This window comes from Triturus cristatus, chromosome 9, assembly GCF_964204655.1.
Source record: "Triturus cristatus chromosome 9, aTriCri1.1, whole genome shotgun sequence".
NCBI lineage: Eukaryota > Metazoa > Chordata > Amphibia > Caudata > Salamandridae > Triturus > Triturus cristatus.
The window spans coordinates 324386248-324406605 of record NC_140592.1 but is presented as its reverse complement, the minus strand read 5'-3'; the positions used below and the strand labels follow the sequence as shown (position 1 = coordinate 324406605).

The 20358-nt window shown below is 45.0% G+C and overlaps 1 protein-coding gene across 1 annotated transcript in view; it reads right to left on the bottom strand.

The window, feature by feature from the left end:
• AMT (aminomethyltransferase) overlaps window positions 1-20358 on the bottom strand; it is a 194883-nt gene that overhangs the window by 66089 nt on the left and 108436 nt on the right. The window contains exons 4-6 of the mRNA XM_085625050.1: window positions 18491-18622; window positions 17791-17869; window positions 14183-14328 (exon numbers count right to left, since the gene is read on the bottom strand). Coding sequence (XP_085481176.1) covers window positions 14183-14328; window positions 17791-17869; window positions 18491-18622 — 357 coding nt within the window. The remainder of the gene's footprint in view (window positions 1-14182; window positions 14329-17790; window positions 17870-18490; window positions 18623-20358) is intronic.

Genomic DNA, 20358 nt, shown 5'->3' with positions numbered 1-20358 from the left:
CTTGCAATGCTTCATGGGGGCTTAAAAAACTTGTGCCAGAGCTTGTTGGATGCTTTAAAGAAATAAAAGAACAGACCTGTGCCATACTTTTTATTTTGCACGGAAGAGGCAGGATGAGTATTGGGCATTGTGTTTTCCCACTGTCACTCGGGGCGAGAAGCCCCGCGTGACACGGGGTAGAGTGATTCGCTGCAGCTGACTATCTCACAAGACTTCTGACTGCATGATACGCATAAATTAATGCTCTTGTATTTATTTCATCTCTTTTTATAGCGCTGACATAATCCGGAGGGCATCAGAGCGTATTACAGAGAATACAAGTGAGATAAGTGCAATTTGTTTGTTGGGATTCAGTTACCTCTCAGTATTTCGCTTGATTGACAGTTAAGCTGTATCAAAAAAAGACATATGGCGTCAATTGTTGCTACAGCTAAGACATAGCCTGGAGAGGGAACATAGTGGGCGTAGATTCGGAAAGAGAAAGGGTGGATGGAGAGATGAGCAGTGGAGAGATGAGCACTGGAGAAACAACAGAGAAAGAGAAGGAAGGAGTTCCGTGGGAAAGGGACGCTATAGCCTTCTGAAAGGCAAGGGCATCCGAGAGGGAGAATGCGAGAGCGCCAAGGCACGAACTTCAGGATGTTAGGGAAACAAACACGCATTGGCATAGCCAATAGGTCTCGCCTGTGGGACCTTATAAGTGTTCAGCCATGCATGCAACAGTTGATGTTGTTGCACCAAGGATATTGTGCTGCATAACTAAATACTTACAAGGTCCCAAAAGCGAGACCTATTGGCTATGCCAATGCTTGTTTTATTTATTTTCTGTAGTGTTTATATTTTACCTTTTTTGAAGATGGGATTTTAGGGGGTTCAGTTGCTACTAAGATCCTTAACATAAATTATATTAAAATGTCGTATCCACGTGTGGTGCAGATTAGCAGGAGGCAAAATTAATTCTTCATAAAATAAACCATTTATAAACCATTCTTTGCCTTCCACCTATAAAAGACGTATAGGCCTGTTTTTATGGGGCCGGGCGGTGGTCAGAGCAGAGGGCTGTACATTTTAGGAGCGAAGGAAGTCGACGTCCTGTGTGCACTGGAACAGACTCAAACATCTTCTTCATATATATAACTTTGATTTAATCATATCGATGGAAACGGTGTACAAGTACCATTTCTGTTCCCAGGGCGGTGAGGAACAAAATCTGAGCCCTTTGGCCCCTGTGGCGTCGGGGTCACCTACCATGTGATGCTAATAGACCCAAGGCCTTTGCATCTCTGTAAGGCAGAGGTCTTCAAACTTTTGGATGCCGAGACCCCCCTGTCAACATTTTGAGGCGTAAGGACCCCCTCCTGACAAAAAATTCTAAACCTGTAGGCAGGGCTACTGGAATTATGAGGCAGGTGAGGACCAAATTACGCGACAGGTTTGACTAAATTGCGTGGGATGAAAATGTAAAGGAGGTTATGTGATGCCGAGTATTTTGGGATAGCATTGCTTCATTATTTTGACATTTTTTACACACAGTAACACTAAGGAAAGATTTCACCCAATCAGTACCAGTTTATAACCAAAATACAGCAATTATCATCAGAAACATTTCTAGTCAACCTATATGAAGGGCCTTCCACTCTCCAGGAATACGTGCTGCCACATTAGAAGCTCACCTGGCCCTGGCCGGGAGAAGCAGGAGTCCCTTAAAACCCTGGCGGTTTTGTGCAGAGTTAAGCTGTTTTTCCCATGCAGCTTTCCTCTCACCCCCTCCCTTCCATCCCTCTCTCCTCTCCTAACCCCGGATCCCTCTCTCACTTTGCAGGCCATTTTCTTTCACCACTTTTTACAATTTCTGAACTCTCCCCATTCAACCTCTCACTTCACCTTTAATCACCTCTTGCCATTCTGTCTTTTCACTGTCCTCATCTCTAAGTCTCTCGCATTTATCTCAAGGCCTCTCTGGCCCTGTCACCTCCCGTGCCCCTCAGCACTTCTCATTCACCTCGTCTCTCCATTCAAATTTTTGTCTATTTGTATCTTACACCTCTCCAGTCCCCCCATTCATCTTTCACATCTCCCCTTTGTTCTAACAGAAGCCCCCACCTTTGGCTCACACTCACTTCTTGCGTGTCCACACTTCTCTTCGGCAATTCGCATTTCTCCTCATCCCTGACCTCATCAATCAAGTTCTCTCACATCCTCTCATCTCTCCTCACCAAGCATACGGGTCAGACCCGTATGCTCCTCTCGGCATGTGTCACTCTGCTTATTGTTTCCTAATTCAAGCAGGCATGAGTTGTCTGTCTCGCTGTTTTGATGCAGGCCGCGCAGTTATGGAACATGCACTCTCCTTTACTTCGCTCCACCAAGAATCTATTATTCATTATGAAGATATAAAAACCTTTCTCTATGCTCTGTAGGTTACCCCATTTGGCTGGTTCTCCTTCCCCTTCTGTGTGTTTCTCATTTGCCTTCAGGCAGCAGATGGCTATTACCCCCAGGACACCTTTTGGTAACAGTAGCGTACTACAAATGTAAATAATAATAGGCAGAAGCAGGGGAGTCACTAGACCAGAACTTTGGAGGGGGGTGCTAACACTCCCAGCCAGGGTTGGTCCTAACACTGGTAGCACACCGTGCAACAGTGTTTTTTGATGCCCCACCCCCGTTTCCTCCTTCTCCATGAATTCCTTCACTGCCACTCACCAACAATGCACCTCATCTCTCTATAGCACCTTTCTGACAAACATTTCATTTTTTTATAGCGCAACTCAGTTTACTCACACTCATTTCTGTGATCTGCATGGTACATTTTCAATGTAGCAGGCACATTAACCCTCTGCACTGTGTGGGTGACAAGAGTGCCCATGTGAGTGCCCGGTGAGCGATGCAACAGTGTGAGAGTAGGGCAAGAGGAGTGACTGCAGGGTGAGTGAGGTGGCATATGAATTTACGTGCGGGTGCAAGTTCAGAATGGGATGAATGAATGTGTGATTACTGATGGGCATGTTTGAGTGAGTTGCATATTGAGCAGTGAGGGGCCCAGGAAGCTCTGCACAAGGGAATAAAGGCTCTGCCATATTTCTTTTAGGTAGAGAGGGGCACTCTGTGATAGTTTACAGTAAACCCCATGGGGGCAGATTTACAAGCCCCTTGCATCGCGTAGGGTGTCGCACAGGCGGCGCAACCTGCTAAGTGATATTTACAAGTACACGTAAAGCCACCTTGTGTGGCTTTACCTTTGCTTGTAAATATCGCCCCGGTGTTCCTGTGGGTGATCCCATGCAACACCCATGTCCTCTGATGCATTTCCAGATTTACGAGCAATCGTAAATCTGGAAATGCATCAGAATGCTACACCACCCTAGGGGTGGCATTGCGAGGTGCAAATGTTTTAATTTCTCCTGGTTTCTTTCCTCTTCCAATGTGTGCTGCATTCTACAGAATGCATTGGAAGAAGAAATCACCTCAATTGATTGTTTTTGTTCTGGAAGGTGCTCCTTCCTGCACAAAAACAATCTCCCCATGACGCAGGCATCATTGCACCATGGTGCAAGGGTGCCTGCGTCAGCGCATGGCAGCAGTTTGTGCGCCAGCGCAGGGCGAAGCACAGAGATCTAACGTATTGTTGTAAATATATTACATCACTGTGCTTCGAAACTAACGCACCACAGCACAACAAAATAACTTGTGGCAACGCGCGCTGCGTTAGTTTCTTCTAAATCTGCCCCATGGTTTGTATTGCAAAAGTGGGTAGGGGCACACCTGGGAACTCTTATCCGATTGGTTAGGGAGTGGCCAGGAGTTTCCCTCACCCACAGGCTGGCAGTATGCATAGATGTTGCACTCTCAGCACCCACTTTAGTGCACCTCTGTACCTGTGGAAGACAGAAGAAGGACTGCACCTGCTGTTTAACCTGTGGAGAGTAACTCCAAGGGCTGGACCTGCTCCCCACTTGTATCCAGGACAGAAGAGTGGATTCCAAAAACTAGTTGGATAGCCTCCTGTTCGGTGCCAGGAACTCAAAAGCTGACCAGATACCCTCTGCTGGCGATTTGTGCTTCATGGCACTAGAAACAACAAGTTTGAAAAATCATTCTCCTCATCAAATTATTGTTTTTTTGTGTCTATTGTTCATTAGAAATGTCTCTATTTTTATCAATTGGAGTGGGATTTTCATTGTGTTACTGATACTGATAATGATTTACACATTTTTCCTAAGTTAAGTCTGCTACTTTGGGTTACAGCTACCAAGGGTTGAGCTCAGGTTTAAACTATTGAGACCTAACTGGACTACCATCCACTTCAACTAATAATCCACTTTTTCAAAAAGGTTTCAACACAAAGGACCAAAGAAAATTTTACTCTTGAAGGTGCTTGTCGGTAAACACCAATTATCCCACACCTACCACCCCATCTTAAAAGATACTAGCTAAAACTGAAAACGTTGAGGTGCATCGTAACTTAAGTGCAATGATGTTGTGAGGTTTTGCCAATGCAAGAGAACATTGGTTCAATTTTTATAGTACTAAAATAAGATAAGTTTATCTGCAAACTTTCGAAATCTATATTAAAATGGAATATTGACCGTTTTGAACAAAGACATTGCATTTACCAGTGCCCCCCACTCCTCAGCAGTACATTAAGCCGTTCATGAAAACCAGCTAGAGAATTTTTGAACAAGTTTGATAAAGTTTTTTTCTACTTTAATCATGTTCTACATTTTGCATTCGATGAGAATGTAGGTATTTTTGTTTATCTCTACACACTACTTCTATCATGGCTCCTTTGTTGAGATGCCACAATTTGCTGGAAGTTGCAGGTGGTGGGAAGCGTCACTCATTTTTGTGGGGTTAGGACTTATTTTTTATTATCATTTGACTTCGACCGAGATCAAGAGCGAGAAAGGCAGGAAAGAGAGGAGAGTAGGAAGAGACAGATAGGATAACAGTGCCGAGGAGAACGCAGGAATGAAAAGGAGCAAGTGGAGGGGGGAAGGGGTGGAAGAAAGAAGCATGAGGAGGAACGAACATTAGGCAGTCTTTGTATCAAGCAATTCCGGCATTCGGCAAAGATGGCGGCTGGTCCCATTAACAAATGTGGCTTCTGCGCTTATTTTTATTTATTTATATTTACTCATGCAGCACTGAGTGCCCCTAAATGCCCTCCAGCACATCTAAGTGGTTAAAGGAGTTTGAAATTAGTGTCAAACACGGGTCTGCTGAAGCTTTGTCGCAAGGCAGAGGGCTCACAGATGTGACTCTTCTCTTCTGATGCCAATAAATTCAACACATTTTGAAAAACGGTTCATTTAGTCGTGCTTTTGCCTCTGATTGGATTTGGTTGTCTGGTTCAAAGCAAACAGCTCGTCTCCAACCTAATTTCTGCCCATTAGATGTTTTGAAAGTGAAGACATTGAAGTTTATGCTGCGTTGTCTTAAATGTGCTTTAGATGGAGGGGTTGTTATTTCCGCGTCGTGTCTGCCATGCTCTGCGCTGTGTGTGGCTGCTACTGCATGTTCTGCATTAGTTGCAGCTGGTTTGGTCTCTTAGACCAAAGTCCTCTGTCACTCAAGTCGGTGGTTAATATCGTGGGGCACAGGAAATGCAATTGTCTCTATCCCTGGGTCTTGAGAGGGGAAGTGAAATTATGGGGTGTCCGTGGATTGGCAATCGGTGGCTGACAATGAAAGAGAGTAGGGGGAAGTATTAGTAGAGGAAACATTTGAAAAACTGCAAATGAATCAAGGATCAAATAAGTATCGGTGAAGAAAACGTAACCAGAGAATATGATAGAAGGATGTAGAGTACGAAACGTCAGGGTAAGTCAAGAATAAAAAAAATCAGAGGTGAAGATGGGTACGGCTCATGTGGATTTAGGCAATTCATGGCGCCTCCTTGTAGAACCCAGAAAAAAACTAAGCCTCTGTAACCAGTTTACAAAGGCATGTAAATATGCAAATGGTCTTTAAAGACCTGTGAAAAACTCTGCGCCGGAGATAAAACTCCAGACACTGCCCAGTCCCCAGCAGCTCGAGTTGCACTACAGCACCCGGGCTGAAACACAGGACGGGTGAAGAGAGGGGGGGGGGGGCTGAAGCCCTTGGGCAGAAGTGTGACTGGGAAGGCGCGACCCCCTTTGCATCGCTCCACGGCCCCCCTGGGGGTCGCGCCCCACAGTTTGAAGACCCCTAAGGTGACCTTGGTGTTAAGGACTAGGCTGCCAACAACCACAGTGTCACACCTTCAGCCAGTGACAGCCTTTTATCCCGCAGTGCGTTTCTGTACAGGATTTGTGGTTTACATTATTAAATATTGCCTCAAAAATCCTTTCATGCAGTGCTCTTGGCTAAAAACCCAGGATTGTCTAAAGGTATCACGCATAGCTTTGTGGGCCGCTGCAGTTATGTAGTTACTGGCAGCTTTATCAGAAGAGCTGTGAATTTTAGAATCTCTCCCCGCATTTTGCAAGGGTGCCCAATAATTCTGTTATGCCAGTTTGCAACAATGCGCAGAGAACTCAACAACCCTTGACACTTACTCTAAACCCAGAGCGCTAGTCCCAGGTCCATGAAAGCATAGCTTGCGGAGTCCACATTTTTTGACTTTGCATTCTGGGACTTGAAGTCCGGATTAAAAAAAAAGGATAAACAGGCCTACAAGCCCCGGATTGCAAAGCAAAAACTTGAACTGGATGAACTATTCACTCATGGATCAGGGTGCAGGAACCTTGAGAGTTTTGCAAACCTTTATCACAGGACAGCGATCAGAAGGGGTCCTGGTTGAGATGTGCGAACGTTGTCTCTCTACATGCAAGACAGAGGCTGCCAGAGGTCAGGGATGCAGGACTCCGGGGCCGTTTAGGATGGGGGGCGGAGGGGGCATTATGTAGTGTGCCTGAGCTTTAGAGTGAACTCAGCTCTGATTCTGTCAGAAGAGGAGGTAAGATTCTACCATGCTAGTCGCTGTTCTTAACAAGTACAACCTGAACAAGGACCATCATATTACACAACAATCACTATATCTAATATTGTATCATTCCTCTGCAGATGCTCTCCGAGCCACACAATACTTGTCTGACATACCACATACATGCACAACAGAGTGCATATATCCTAGGGAAAACCAGGCTTCCAGTAATTGGGGAGTGGACGAATTTTACCAGGGCGAGCCCGTGAGCCTCCTTTCTAGAAGGGTAAAAATGCGTTTGGTCCGATTTACAACAGTGCTAAGAAACTGAAAGACCATAGAAGCAAGTACTCTATAAATATGGAATTAATATATAGTATTGTGTGTGTGCATTAACGTTGCACACCTTAATATAGGTATGTGGCTTCCCTGAGGAGCTGAACTTGCTCGGACAGCACCCTACTGGTATTTTTAGACTAAACTTTAAATGAGGAGGTATTACTAATAAAAAAGATCTTACATAGATAATAAAAACTATGGATGGTTCATGAATTCATATGACAGCGAGTTCTGGATCAACAAGAAAAGTGAAACAAACAAATTGTGCATCAGTATGAGAAAGTGCCATCTTTCTTGCATGGTATGCCCTCACTTTTTGCTGAATTGCTGAATGCACTTTGAGTGTGCCCTGGACTCCTGCCAATCAGGTGCCCAGGGCCTATGTTCCTTCCCTAAAACAAAACAAACCCAAATTGGCAAACCCTGGCCACATGTCAGACCATGGTAAATGGTACCCTAGGTACCCAGGGCCTTGTGACCAGGGAAGGCCTCTAAGGGCTGCAGCACTCCTTGTGCCACCCTTAGAGGCCCTGTACCCTTACACACACACACTGCGTTTGCAGGGTGAGTGTTTGGGTGCAAGACAAAAACAAAGTCGACATGGCACACATCCCTGTGTGCCATGCCCATCACCTACACTGCCATGGCATACATCAGTCACCCCTCTAGCTGGGTGCCTTATGCCAATGGTGTGGGCACAGGAGCAGGAGCCCTGTGCCCCTACAGTACCCAGGTCCATTCCTGGGCACTGTAAGTGCAGTGCTGCCATTTAGGAGTACATGGTGCTGAGAGCTCGTCAAACACGAGCTCCACAGCACCATAATGGCAACACTAAAAACTGAGAAGTTTGGTATCAAACTTCTCAGCACATTAAACCCACACTGATGCCAGTGTGGGATTTAATGTACCCAGCACCCCAGAGGGCATCTTAGAGGTGGCCCCTTAAACCTAACCTACAATCCACGTCTGCTCTGAGGCTGCCTAGGCTGCCACCCAGCAGACATGTTGCTGGACCCCTGGGTAGGAGAGCCCCTGCTCTCCTGGGCCTGCAACAATGCACATCCTGGGCGAGGTGCTAAATCTCCTCCCCCAGGATGGGCAGGGGGAAGCTTCAAAGGCATGCCGCCTCTGTGAGCATCCCCAGGCCCCTGCAACCCCCACTCTGGCGGGAAGCTTTGGCCGGAAACCCCAAATAAGGACAGGGGATGTGCCAGCCTGCCAACCCCACCCCTCAGGTGGGGGAGGCGAGGTGAAGCACATCTCCGGGCTCTCGCCATCTTGAAGATGGGGAGCCCTACCCTATCAGGACTAGGCTACTGCCCCTCTCCCACAGGAGAGAGGCAGGATAGGGGGTGTACCCACCCCAGGACAGGGACCCATTGGTCCCTGCCCTTCACCTACCTGTAACGCACCTAAATCTAGTATTTAGGGGCACCCTGAACCTTCCTTCTCCAGATTCCAGATTCAAAACGACAAAGAGCAAGAAGAAAGAAGACCTGCCCTGCAGCTGCTGAAAAGAGGAAGACACCAACTGCTTTGGCCCCAGGCCTACCGGCCTGTCGACCCTCGAACCTGCTCCTGCTCCAAACCGGCATCTCTTGTGGCCAGCAACCTCACCAACCCCGGAGGACCTGGCTACCTTTTGGCTCTAAGCCCCTGGGACTCCCATGAGTAGAGGCTCTACTCAAAACCTATCTCTAATCCCTGGCAACAGCCCGGAACCGCGAACCCAGCACACTCTGCACCAGCCAAGCCTGGCCAGTGCCGGAGTGAACAAAGACCCTGAGGACGACCCCACGGCGACTGTGACCCCGAGTCCGGCACCCAAGGACCTCCCTCGACACTCCTGAAGAAGCCTGCAGCCTCAAAACAAGGTGCCCCCCCAACCGCGATCAACAGAGGGTAAGATTTCCCGACACCAAAAGGCACCCCTGCACGCAGAGCCCCACGGCCCCCTGTGCCCAATCCCGGGGTACCTACCTATCCTCCAATTACCCAACTTACCTCTCGAAGTGGTGGTGGCACCTGAAGAGTCCTCGTCTCCGAGCTTGCAGTCTTTTTCTAAACCGGAGATTTCCCATTGAAATCAATTGGAGCGCCCAAAGGCTCAAAAGCACTCTGCACCCAGCCGCCCGAGTGGCCCTGGCAGTGAAAACTCTACACCTACCCACTTCCCCACTTGCCCTGAGTAATTGACCAGGAGCCCAGCTCCCACAGCCGCGTGGCTTGCCAGTCAGCAGCCACCAACCAAGGCCCCCCCTATCCCTCATAGGATAACATTGGGCCTAACTCTCTCGGCACCCGGCCGCCCTAGAGCCTCTGAGGGTGAACCAACTGTACCTACCTGACCCTGGGGGACCCCTGAGTCTATGTCCAGAACTTCAACTCTGCCAGTCGAGTACTTACCCTTAAACCGCAAACTCTATTTTCCTCATAGGGTAACATTGACTGGCTTTTTCCTGAAATTTCTTCTAAGTGTGGACTTTTCAAATCTTAAAATATTCACCAAAAATCAGCCGAGTAACCAAAACGAAATTACTCACCTGCTCTTAGGTGAGCTCCCAGTGCTGGATCTTGGTGCCCAGCACTGACTCTGAAAAATACTTACAACTGTACTTACCCTTAACTCAATTTTCTTCCATAGGAAACCATTGACTGTTTTTCTGTGAAATTTCTTCCAAGTGTCGATTTCTGCAATCTTTAAATATTCTTCAAAAATCGTATAATATCTGAAAACGTAATTACTTACCTGTTTTGGATAAAGGTCCCAGTACTGAGTCTAGGCACCCAGTACTGGATTACAAAAGTAACGAGAACCTACTGTACCTGTAACCTGAATTTTCTTCCATAGGGAATCATTGACTGTTTTCTTTGAAATATTTTCGAAGTATCAACTTTTAAAATAGCTAAATATTGTTTAAAAATCATTACAGTAATTAAGTCGACTTTCATCACTTGATTCTGAGTACTGACCCAGGACTGAATCTAGGATCCAGTCCTGGAATTCCAAAAGTAATCTAAAAAGTAATCTGTTGCAAATAACCTGAATTTACCATTGAGCTCAATGCATTGTTGTGTTTAAAAAAATAGAGTTGCCTACTGCAACCACTTGTAACCGTTTACAAAAGTCTATTGCATTTTGCAAAAGTATTTATATGAAACATCTCATGCTGAGAAAGTATATTTTAAATCCAAGTGTTGATTCTAAAATAAAACAAGCATATATTTTTTTATATATAAACCATTGGCCTAGAGTTCAGTTATTGAGTGTGTGAGACCATTTGCTGACTGAGTGTGTACAACAAATGCTTTACACTGTCCTCTGATACTGCCTTACTGCTCGACCAAGCTACCACTTTAGAGAGTAAGGTTATATCTAACTTTAACCTCTGTCAAACCCTGGGGGACTGTGGACTCTGTACACCCTGTACCTATTAAGGAACAGTATATACAGAGCCACTTTCTCACAATCAGGTAATCTAGAATGCAGGACTATAAATACGTTTCACGTGTAGTAGCAATCTCAAATTGCCCTCCCAAGTAACTCCGTTTTAATATCTGTAGGGATGTGGGTTCTTCAAAAATGTGCCCAAAAGCATTAATCTGGCCCTGCAAAGGGGAGATGGTTGACACGGGTGATGTGACTAGCACAAGGGCCACATTGTAAAGAGTGACCATTACAAATAACCAGCGGGATGCATTAGCAAAGCAGATTACCATGACCGTCCTGAAGTCCGCGTTTTAAGCTGCAGATAGCCTGGTATATACCACACTATTGGAGAGCCTGAATTTTTAGCAGCGTTGCTGGGTTGAGACTTGTATCCTGAATCAAGAAATTGGTCTTCAGAGGTAATTGTACGGTGGGGTAAAAGTTCAGTCCCAATGCCCCTAAACGATAGTGGAGACTAACGGCTAGAGCAGTCGACCTCGAAGCTGGGGAACCGGGTTCGAGTCTCGGCAGGGACGCTCAACATCCTGTGATTCGGGGCAAATCACTTCATCTCACTCTGCCTACCAAAAAGGAATGTGTCAATCTGTAATGCAACTGGTGCTCAAGTAAAGTGCTCGACCTTCGTGTTGAGTTCACGCTATATAAAACTCCCCCTCCCACCCCCCAAAAAATTAAAATAAATTGTGCAACAGAGGAGCCGACGATATCTCCAATAAACGGGCTGTCCTTTAGCTCATGTTTACCACACCAGACTGACTCATTGTCACTCCACTGACCCCAAAAAAAGACATCATCGGTTTTACAGTGTTTCGCCTTTAACATTTTGCTTCATTGATTAACTCACTCACCTCATCCAAGTAATCGAGGGGAGTTAAACAAGGACCGATGTTGAAGTAGTATTTTTGCTCCTGTAATGCTGGAATGACTTTAGGGCGGGTTCACTAGAGGCCCTCTCCGCTCGTGAAACAACCCACCTGCACCCATACACAGACGGGGCCAGACATACACTCACGCACCATCACATACACACATCAGCCCTGTTGCAAGGCAGGCTCTCTCCCCTCTGACCGACTGCATTGGGCGCAACGCTTGGGGTGACACTGCTCTGTTAACCAAAGCAAATCACAAAGCGGTGTCACCCCTGCCATCATGGTCCGTACAGCAGTCAGTGAGAGATGAGAGCTTGCCATGCATTGGTGTCATGGACGGCTGACTAGCGCGGACTGCCATCATACGAAGAGCCTGATGGTGGAGCAAATTATAAGTATTCCCAGTGAACCCCACTCAAAGGGTAAAAGGAAATAGAGCAGTCACATCAGGACACAAAGCTCTCACCAGCAGGGCACAAGCAAGCGACCAACAAATCAGCCAGTTCAAGTAATGAACAATATCGCTGCCCATGCACCGCAGAAATAACAGCGGTCCTGAGTGGCAGTGACACAGACGCATTTGATCACCCCTCCAGTGAGAAGTTCCTGATCGGGCTATATACGTTCAATCACAAGCTGCACATGCAGGGTCGATCCAGTTCTATTAAATTATTTAATTGTTTTTATAGCGCCTGGTTGTCATTGGGGGCACTTCGCTGGGCTAGTGCGTACTCTGAAACCGTCTCGATTGTTAATTCCTCCCGACGAGTTGGAAGCTGCAGGTACTCTGGAAAAGGGAGAGACTTTGTTTCAAAGTTGGCATCAGGGTAGCTGGAGGGTCGCACGCCCAACTTCACATGGGCTGTGGGCGCTAAAGAAGACTGTGGGATCCAAAAACTCCAATGTAGCAAGGGCTGTGGGGAGCTATCTGCATTAATGCCTGGTCCAGTTCCTGTCTATGGAAGTATGACATGGCCAGCACATGTGGAGTAGCATGCTGCAAGACAGATGTGGATAAGGATAAAAATGATATGAATTAGAAAACTTTCTGCAGCCCACACCACTGATTGGACTGTCTCTTACAAAAACCTCAAGTTGCATACGTCATGCGTGACTAGCTCATTCAGTCCTGTTGATTTAGTTGCATTCTGGGAGTAGTAGTACTACATTTCTAGTGGAAAAAGTAAACTACACGTGAAAAAAGGTTGGTGCGTTTAATAAGGGGAAAGCAAAGCTACAAATACCAAAGTGCGAAGACACAAAACCAGTACTCAGTCTGCTGTACTTGACACCTGGCCATTTGAGATCACAGTCTTTGGCCCCTGAACGGGCTATATACGTTCAATCACAAGCTGCACATGCAGGGTCGATCCAGTTTTCCAGCCTGACATGTTAGGTCTGTGAGCAGCAGGGTTCACAAAGTTGCTGTGATTGAGGGAGAATAGAAAAATGAAGAATAGGGACGTCATTTTTTCATCATTGGTAGTAATAAGTCATTGATTGCTTTAATAATTGTTGGATTCTTTAACCTTTTCCTACATTTAAAAAAACTCCACCTTTCGCAAAAAAAAAAAAAAGCCAAGATCACTTCTACACTGATTCCATCGAGACCAGTCTATTGTAAAAGCATCTACCTTGGCAACCCATTTAATCTGCTCCTTTAGGTTTCAATAGGTATAAGCAAATGTTCACCCTTTCAATGCTCTCGGCAGAGATGAATACATTGCTCCATGGCTGCTACATTGCATTGCCCCTCACTTAAAGCCCTCTGCAATGAATGTGCACTGCAAAGTTCACAGGGTCTTCCATCCTATTGATCCCATCTTCAACAGAGACCAATCTCCCTTACACGTTCCATCGATGATCATCGCTCTTCGACGGACATGCTCTTGGCCATTCCTCAATCGTGTTCTGTCCAATTCTGGAAGGCTCTACCTCTATAGATCCATGAAACAGGCGGCCATCTAGCATTATATCACCTGCTGAAGATGTGTCTGCTCTCTAGCTAGTTGCACTGTATAAATGTCCTAACTGTTGATTCAAGCAAGTTCAAGACAACATTTCGGTTGTCAATGAACATTTAATAAAAAAGATTTAAGAGGACAAACCAAAACCTCTAACAAAAGGCTGTGGTGCATTGTATAGCTCAAGCTATGGCCATTTATATGGGAGAAAGGACTCCCACCTTTTGACATTAGGTAAAATAGGTAGATTATACGTTTCAAGCAACTGTACGCAAGAAGAATTCTGTCTTATGCTTCCCTGCGTATAATTGTATTATATCGGCAACATATTTACTAGTGTTTAAGGCATCCCTAATACCCAAATACAGAAGTATTACTCCATTTAAATAATTAGGGGTCTTTAATGCATTATGTTTAAAGGGAGAGCTCCAGTCCTTCACACGCCATGTCTGCATGTGATGTACTACACGGAACACAACTGCTTATCTGAAAACAGGGGAGGCAAGATGCTGAAATGAAAGGTCATGGCTTGCTGTAAAATTTCCTTTTCTGACAATATTTTAAATTCAGTGTTGCCATACACCCCCCACCCCCAAAAAAGAGTGTGTTCTGCTCCCAAAGATGGGAAACCAAGAAGAAATCACCACACCTCCACTCCATCTTCCCCGGTGTATCCGCAACGAGTTACTCTGCATCCTGCTACTCCGAAGACAGTCATTGAAGCACTGGTCATGAAGGGAAGCTTCCTCAGATCATCAGACACACCCTCCTGCAGCACTCGCGCCATGGAAGGACCTGCAAGACAAGGCATCAACAACTGCAACAAGATCATTTGAGACACCACTTGGTAGGTGGAAGAAAACCAGAAGAGCTACAAAACCAAATATCCCCAAAATGTGCCCAGGATGTGGATGGACACCCCTGTATCTACAGGTACTATCAGTACTCAGCTGCCCTACAATTGCCTGTTTACTGTATCTCTACCTTTGACCCGGTAGAGCCCTCTGCTTCTTAACAACAAGGGTTCAGCCCTCTGCTTTCTAACAACAAGGGTTCAGCCCTCTGCTTCTTAACAACAAGGATTCTGGTATGCAAATGCACCTAAATAAATACAGGTCAATCTCAGGGTACCATTCAACAGTACAAGTGTCTCTCTTGGCTAATATTCGGGGGTTGGGTACACTAACTTAATAGACTCTTTCCTGGACATCTTTTTAAACCAAATGGTTGTATGACGGCACAACACAGGGAAATGCTTTGCATGCCTTCACCCCGCATTATTTTAGAACACATGTTTTTGGAATGCCTGCCATTACCACCCATTGTTTATATATATAAAAACAATGTATCTGTGGGAGGAGACACCCATGCCCCTCAAATTACCCTAAATGTGTGGTAAAGGTATGTGTTGTGAATGCATGTACGTAGTTAAAACATGTGTGGTAAACAATGTGTGGTAAAGGCAGAACGTGGTAAAAACCTAATTGTAAAGGCTGTTTCCCAACCAAATGTTTACCTTCCACAAACTGCAGACTAAAAAAAAAAACATCACCCACTTCTCAAGTAACAATGTCTCAGAAAGGTCACACTGTCTTGAGAGATTTAAATGTAAAATGTACTGTATAGAGTAAAATTGAAGAACAGAACTGGAGTGCTACACATATCGCCCGTTTTAACAAGGGACATATATAATATTGCGTTTGGAAATGATAAAAAAAAAAGCTAAATTATGTAACTTTAAATGCCCTGAACGGCTTTGGAGGCGAACAACTTACATGCATCAATGCAACCACCTGGAAAAGGATTACTATAAATCGGAGGGGAGGAGTGGAATGTCTCTAAGCCCTTCTGCTGTGTTTGACATTTTCAAAAATATTAGTAGAGATTAAATTCATGTTAGCCACTCACTTTTGTCTATAAGTAGATTTGCATCAGAGGATGAGACACCAAGAGTTGCATAACCATCCTCTGCTTACAAGTCAGTCGTGTATTTTTTAATCTTCATAAGCAGGCAGCTGGGGAAAGTGGATTTCTATAAATGCCGTTTCATTAACCCTTTCAGGGCGAGGTGCGCATGAAAGCCAAACGTTTATTCTCACTTTCGCATAGATACAGGAGGAACAAGTCTATCTCCATTACATGATATATAAAACAATTTGTACGTCAAATTTCCGCGCAAACCCACACATGACCAAGGCAGTACAGCTGATTGCAATATATCCATTTTTCCTCTACAAATATACGTTTCTCACAAAGGTAGAAAACAAATCAAGGATAATAACCTGGGCTTGTTTTGTCTAGACTCGCCTTTGTTTGACAACAGAAAATGTCTTACTGTTTTCAAAGGCAGAAGCACAGCTATGTCTTACGATGAGAATACTTTTAGATGGCACTTTCCAAGGATGAAACCCCTGGACTGTAAACAGGTATAGAAAATAATATACATTTTTGCAATCCTGTGCGCTCGATTAAATATATAAGTGCATTACCAAAATCTCCATTTAGTCTGGGTGGTCCAGATACCTAGTTGAACATGGGTCTATAATTTTTCTTTGAAAATTATTTGAGAATATTGGTGTTTGTATTCTGTTACCCTGACACAGTAGGACTGTAGGTTAACTACACCCAGAAGTCTACTTTATAGGGTCATCGAAGCGTAGGCATATCAGGTATGGATAGGTTCCTATACATGTTCTGGTCTCAACACCATTTAGGCATACGTTATAAAGTTGTCATGGAGGAGATATTGCTAGATGGGCCAAACACGACACCTCTCATTTGAGGTTCCGGTTGATCTCCTTGGCTTCAAATGCAATGTCGGGAAGGCTGCCATGTCGCGACGGCCAGCTCGACATTGGTTTATTATTCACAGAAACAACCTCACACCCCAAAAGCAGTTGGGGGGATTGTGAAATAAAATAGCAATAGTCCTGGCAGGCTCAGAGTTATCGGCCAGGGCATGAGGTCATTGATAATTTATCCTCCCTAGGAACACCACTCCTGTTATGGCAGGCTGCATCAGGTACAATCATCTTTCACAGGCCAGCAACACTTTAGCTGAAGGTTCACCTGTTCAGTTCAGGAGGAGCCAGCCAATGCTTCACAGCATGAAACAAATCAATGACCCTGCCATCAAATGTGGGAGGGGAAATGAGTGTGGCAGATTTAGGACATCCATGAGATGTGGAGCGTCGTCACGCTCCATCTACCAGTCTCACAGCAAAATCCAGAAATAGTCAAAAGAGTTCATTATTAATTAAGTAATCCATTTTAATCAGTTTCACTTCACTTTTTCTTTCATAAGTTTTTTTCATTGCTATCTGCATTCACATACAAGGCTTTGTGATTCCCAATTGCTTCAAATGCTAAAGAAATCCCTATCCAGGCCTTTTTCTAAGGAATACACAGTTCATCTTGGGCAGTCTTCTTCGCATAGACCCACTGCATTTCTGGCTAAACATCCCTTCATCAGGGGTAACTGCTAATTATTAGTTCTGTGCTTGGCAATAAAACCGCCCAACTACTCCCCTTCACGCCACCCTGAAAGTGCACAACCACCAACTCAAACATAACAATACCAATTAAACCACTTTGATATCGTTATGTGAAACCAATTAAAATGGATTACTTAATTAATCATGGAGTCCTGAAAATTTCTGGATTTTGCTGTGCGATTGGTAGATGGAGCGTGATGATGCTCCACATCTCATGGAATCATACATTTGTGCTTTTGGGGAAGGGCACGGGGCAAGTCTGCACACGGGTAATTTTGCCTTAGAGCAACCTTTAACAAGTGAACCTGAATACAAGACAGAGTGCATTCTATCACATTCGATTGAGGACATCCGCCATTTTATGGCTCATGTCAGGCATCCAAATGACCCCCTTGATATTGATGTATTATGTGTGCCTTGAACGTATTTGAGCTGTATTTTGAATTCTTTTAATTTTTAGGGCTTGTCTGTAGTCATACATACATTTTTTTTAATGAAGTTTCAATTTTTTTTGTTTTAAATGTTCCTTATAAAATCCCTTTGAGAACACCACCAAACCAAAATTTTAATGCAAGTTCTGTAGTTCCTTGTCACTATCACATTTAACAAGTTACTTGCATCCCAATTAGTTTTTTTCCATGCGTTTTCTTCACATGCTAAAATGCAGTCTGTAAAGGACTTCAGTCTGGGATATTGCGAACAGACAGCGAGTTATTAGACTGTGTGAATGCGGGGTACAGTATAGACAATCTGCTTCTGTTACCTTGCAGTGCTAGGAGAGCATTGTCCATACCCTCCAGGTCCACGTCTTGCCCTGCAGTTTTGAGCTCTTTGACTTTATTCTAGATTATAAAAAGGTGAAAGGAAGAGGACAATTGATTAGTGCAAGGACTGGATGATGATAGTCGAAATTTGTAAAATTCCACACATCTGACAAGATGCAAGGGAAAGGCTGGAGGCCACATGTGTTGATTCACCAAAATTCAAGACAAAGCGAAAGTGACTTCACACACTCTTTGAACCCCAATGACATTATAGGGCTCACCCCTCAACAGTCCCCAGGAATGGAAACTAGAGTAAGCAAACTTGGCTCTTAGACCCCTCTTTTCCGGTTTCATGATCTCGGAGTCCATAGGTTTCAAAGAGATACCCAAGGGTATCAAAGGGCAAAACAAGGCTACAAACAGCTACCACTGGCTACTCCTAATTAAGTGATGACTGTCATACTAGGTGCAAGGAAAGTCACCAGACCCAAACAGACGTTGGAAAACATATGCAACCAAGCATGGTGGGCTAATGGTTAGGCTAGGAATCACTCCGTCTTGAAACACAAATAAAGAGACACACACCCAACTGAAAAGAAAGAACAATGAATGGGTTTGGATGCATTTAAATAGAGACTAATCTTGCAGAACAGAAGTTGTAAATAGCAGTAATGCGGGAGAGAGCTAGTATTCCCATACCTGCATCAGGGCAAAGTCCTTTGCTGCACAGCCTGCATTCGACACCACATACAGATGACTCTCTGAGGTGTTGGTGATAATAAGGTCATCGATGATCCCTCCTTTATCATTGGTGAAAAGAGAGAGAGTACCCTGCAACCATGGAAAGCATGACAAAACAGTATAAAAGAGTTAAACTTACAAACCTACAACAGTTCAATCTCCCAACCCGTCCCTCTGATAGCTAACAGTAAGTAAGTATATTATAGCATTATGTGAATAACTAAAGGTCATCAAAATCCCCTCATCCCTCTTCCATCTCATTTCCTTTCTGCATCTTAGTGATGTATAGCTACTGCAATTAAATGCTACTTTTCAAACTCTTGGTCGCCTCCCTTTTTCTGATGTAAAGCCCTACCAGTATACAGATAGCACGTAGATATTTACAGCAAGGATGTTATGATATAAGGATTTGTAAAGAGCGACTAATATCCCATGGGGTATCCAGGCGCTTGAGCAGGTGTGGAGGTTGTTTGCAAGGTCTTAGCTGAAGAGGCAGGTCTTCAGCTTCCTGCAGAATTCCCGAAGCGAGGAGGTGGCTTTTGGGTGTAGCGGCGGCGTCGGCTCCTGCGCTATGGTGGAGGAGCGTCGCTCCCCCCACCAGCAGTCTCAAAACTTAGAAAAATAGCGACGACAGGCATAATAGCTAAACGGAACATAGCACAAAAGTGGGGAGTAGAGACCGTACCGACATTACTAAATTGGTGTAAAAATATGGATATGGTCATGGTTGCGGAAAAGGCCACATTTATCAATAGGAAATGTGCCAAAAAAAGGGGAAGAGTGTGGGGAAAATGGAATATATATAGGGGAAACATCTGCACGCCTCCAGAAGTAGACAGCAACTTGGACAAGGACAAGTAGCATTAGTGAAGGCACATATGCGCCAATGTAGTAATTTATATCGATTGTCTGTAAAGAAGTAATATCGAGAATGTAAAATTGTGTATGCAGATCACTGTTGTTTCAATAAAATTTATAATAAAAAAAATAAAAAACGTAGAAAAATAAAACGATAATAAAAACATAATCTTTTTATTTTGGTTTCCTGGACAGCCTCTTGGGGGCAGGGCCTAATCGGTGTCAGGCTGAAAGAGGAGTGGTGCAGACTGCTGTCGGTTTGGCCAGCCATCTTAGGATGGCCGAACAGACATGAGCACTGAGATGTCTCCGACCCGAGCTGTGTTGCTGAGTTGAAGACAGTGAGCAAAGGCTCCCAGTCTCTCTGGGAGCACAAATCCAGGGCGCTCAGGCCAATCCCGACGCTGCTCTCATGCTGCCAGCAGCATGAGAGCAGCATTTTGATTGGCTGCAGGGGAGTCGTAAAGCCTGGTTTGGAGCCAGAAAGGAGCAGAAGAGCACCTATGTGGCGGAAGGCAGGCAAGTTCTTTTTGTTTTTTGTTTGTAATGTCGTCACCCCCGCACTGCTACTGGAGGTCGTTCCATGTTGTGCAAGGAATGAGAAGGCTAGCCCTCCTGTTCCTCTTCTGTGGATGCGTAGTGTGGGTGAGAGAGAGAAAGAGAGGCAGGGCGTAGGTGTCTGGTGGGCAGATTGTAAAGGAGGCAGGAGTTGCGGTATGCTGGTCCATGGTTGACCCTTGTATGCATGTGTGAGGAGTTTGAATTGGCAGCATTTGTGTATTGGCAGCCAGTGTAGATCTTGGAGGTGATGCATGATGTGGGTACGCCTGGGAGGTCCAAGATAAGCCTGGAAGCGGCATTCTAGATGGTCTAAAGATGATGGAGGAGGTATTTGGGGAGTCCGTCAAAGCTGTAGTCAAGTCTGCTGCTGATTAGGGCTTGAGTGGCGGTGCGTCTTGTGCTCTTGG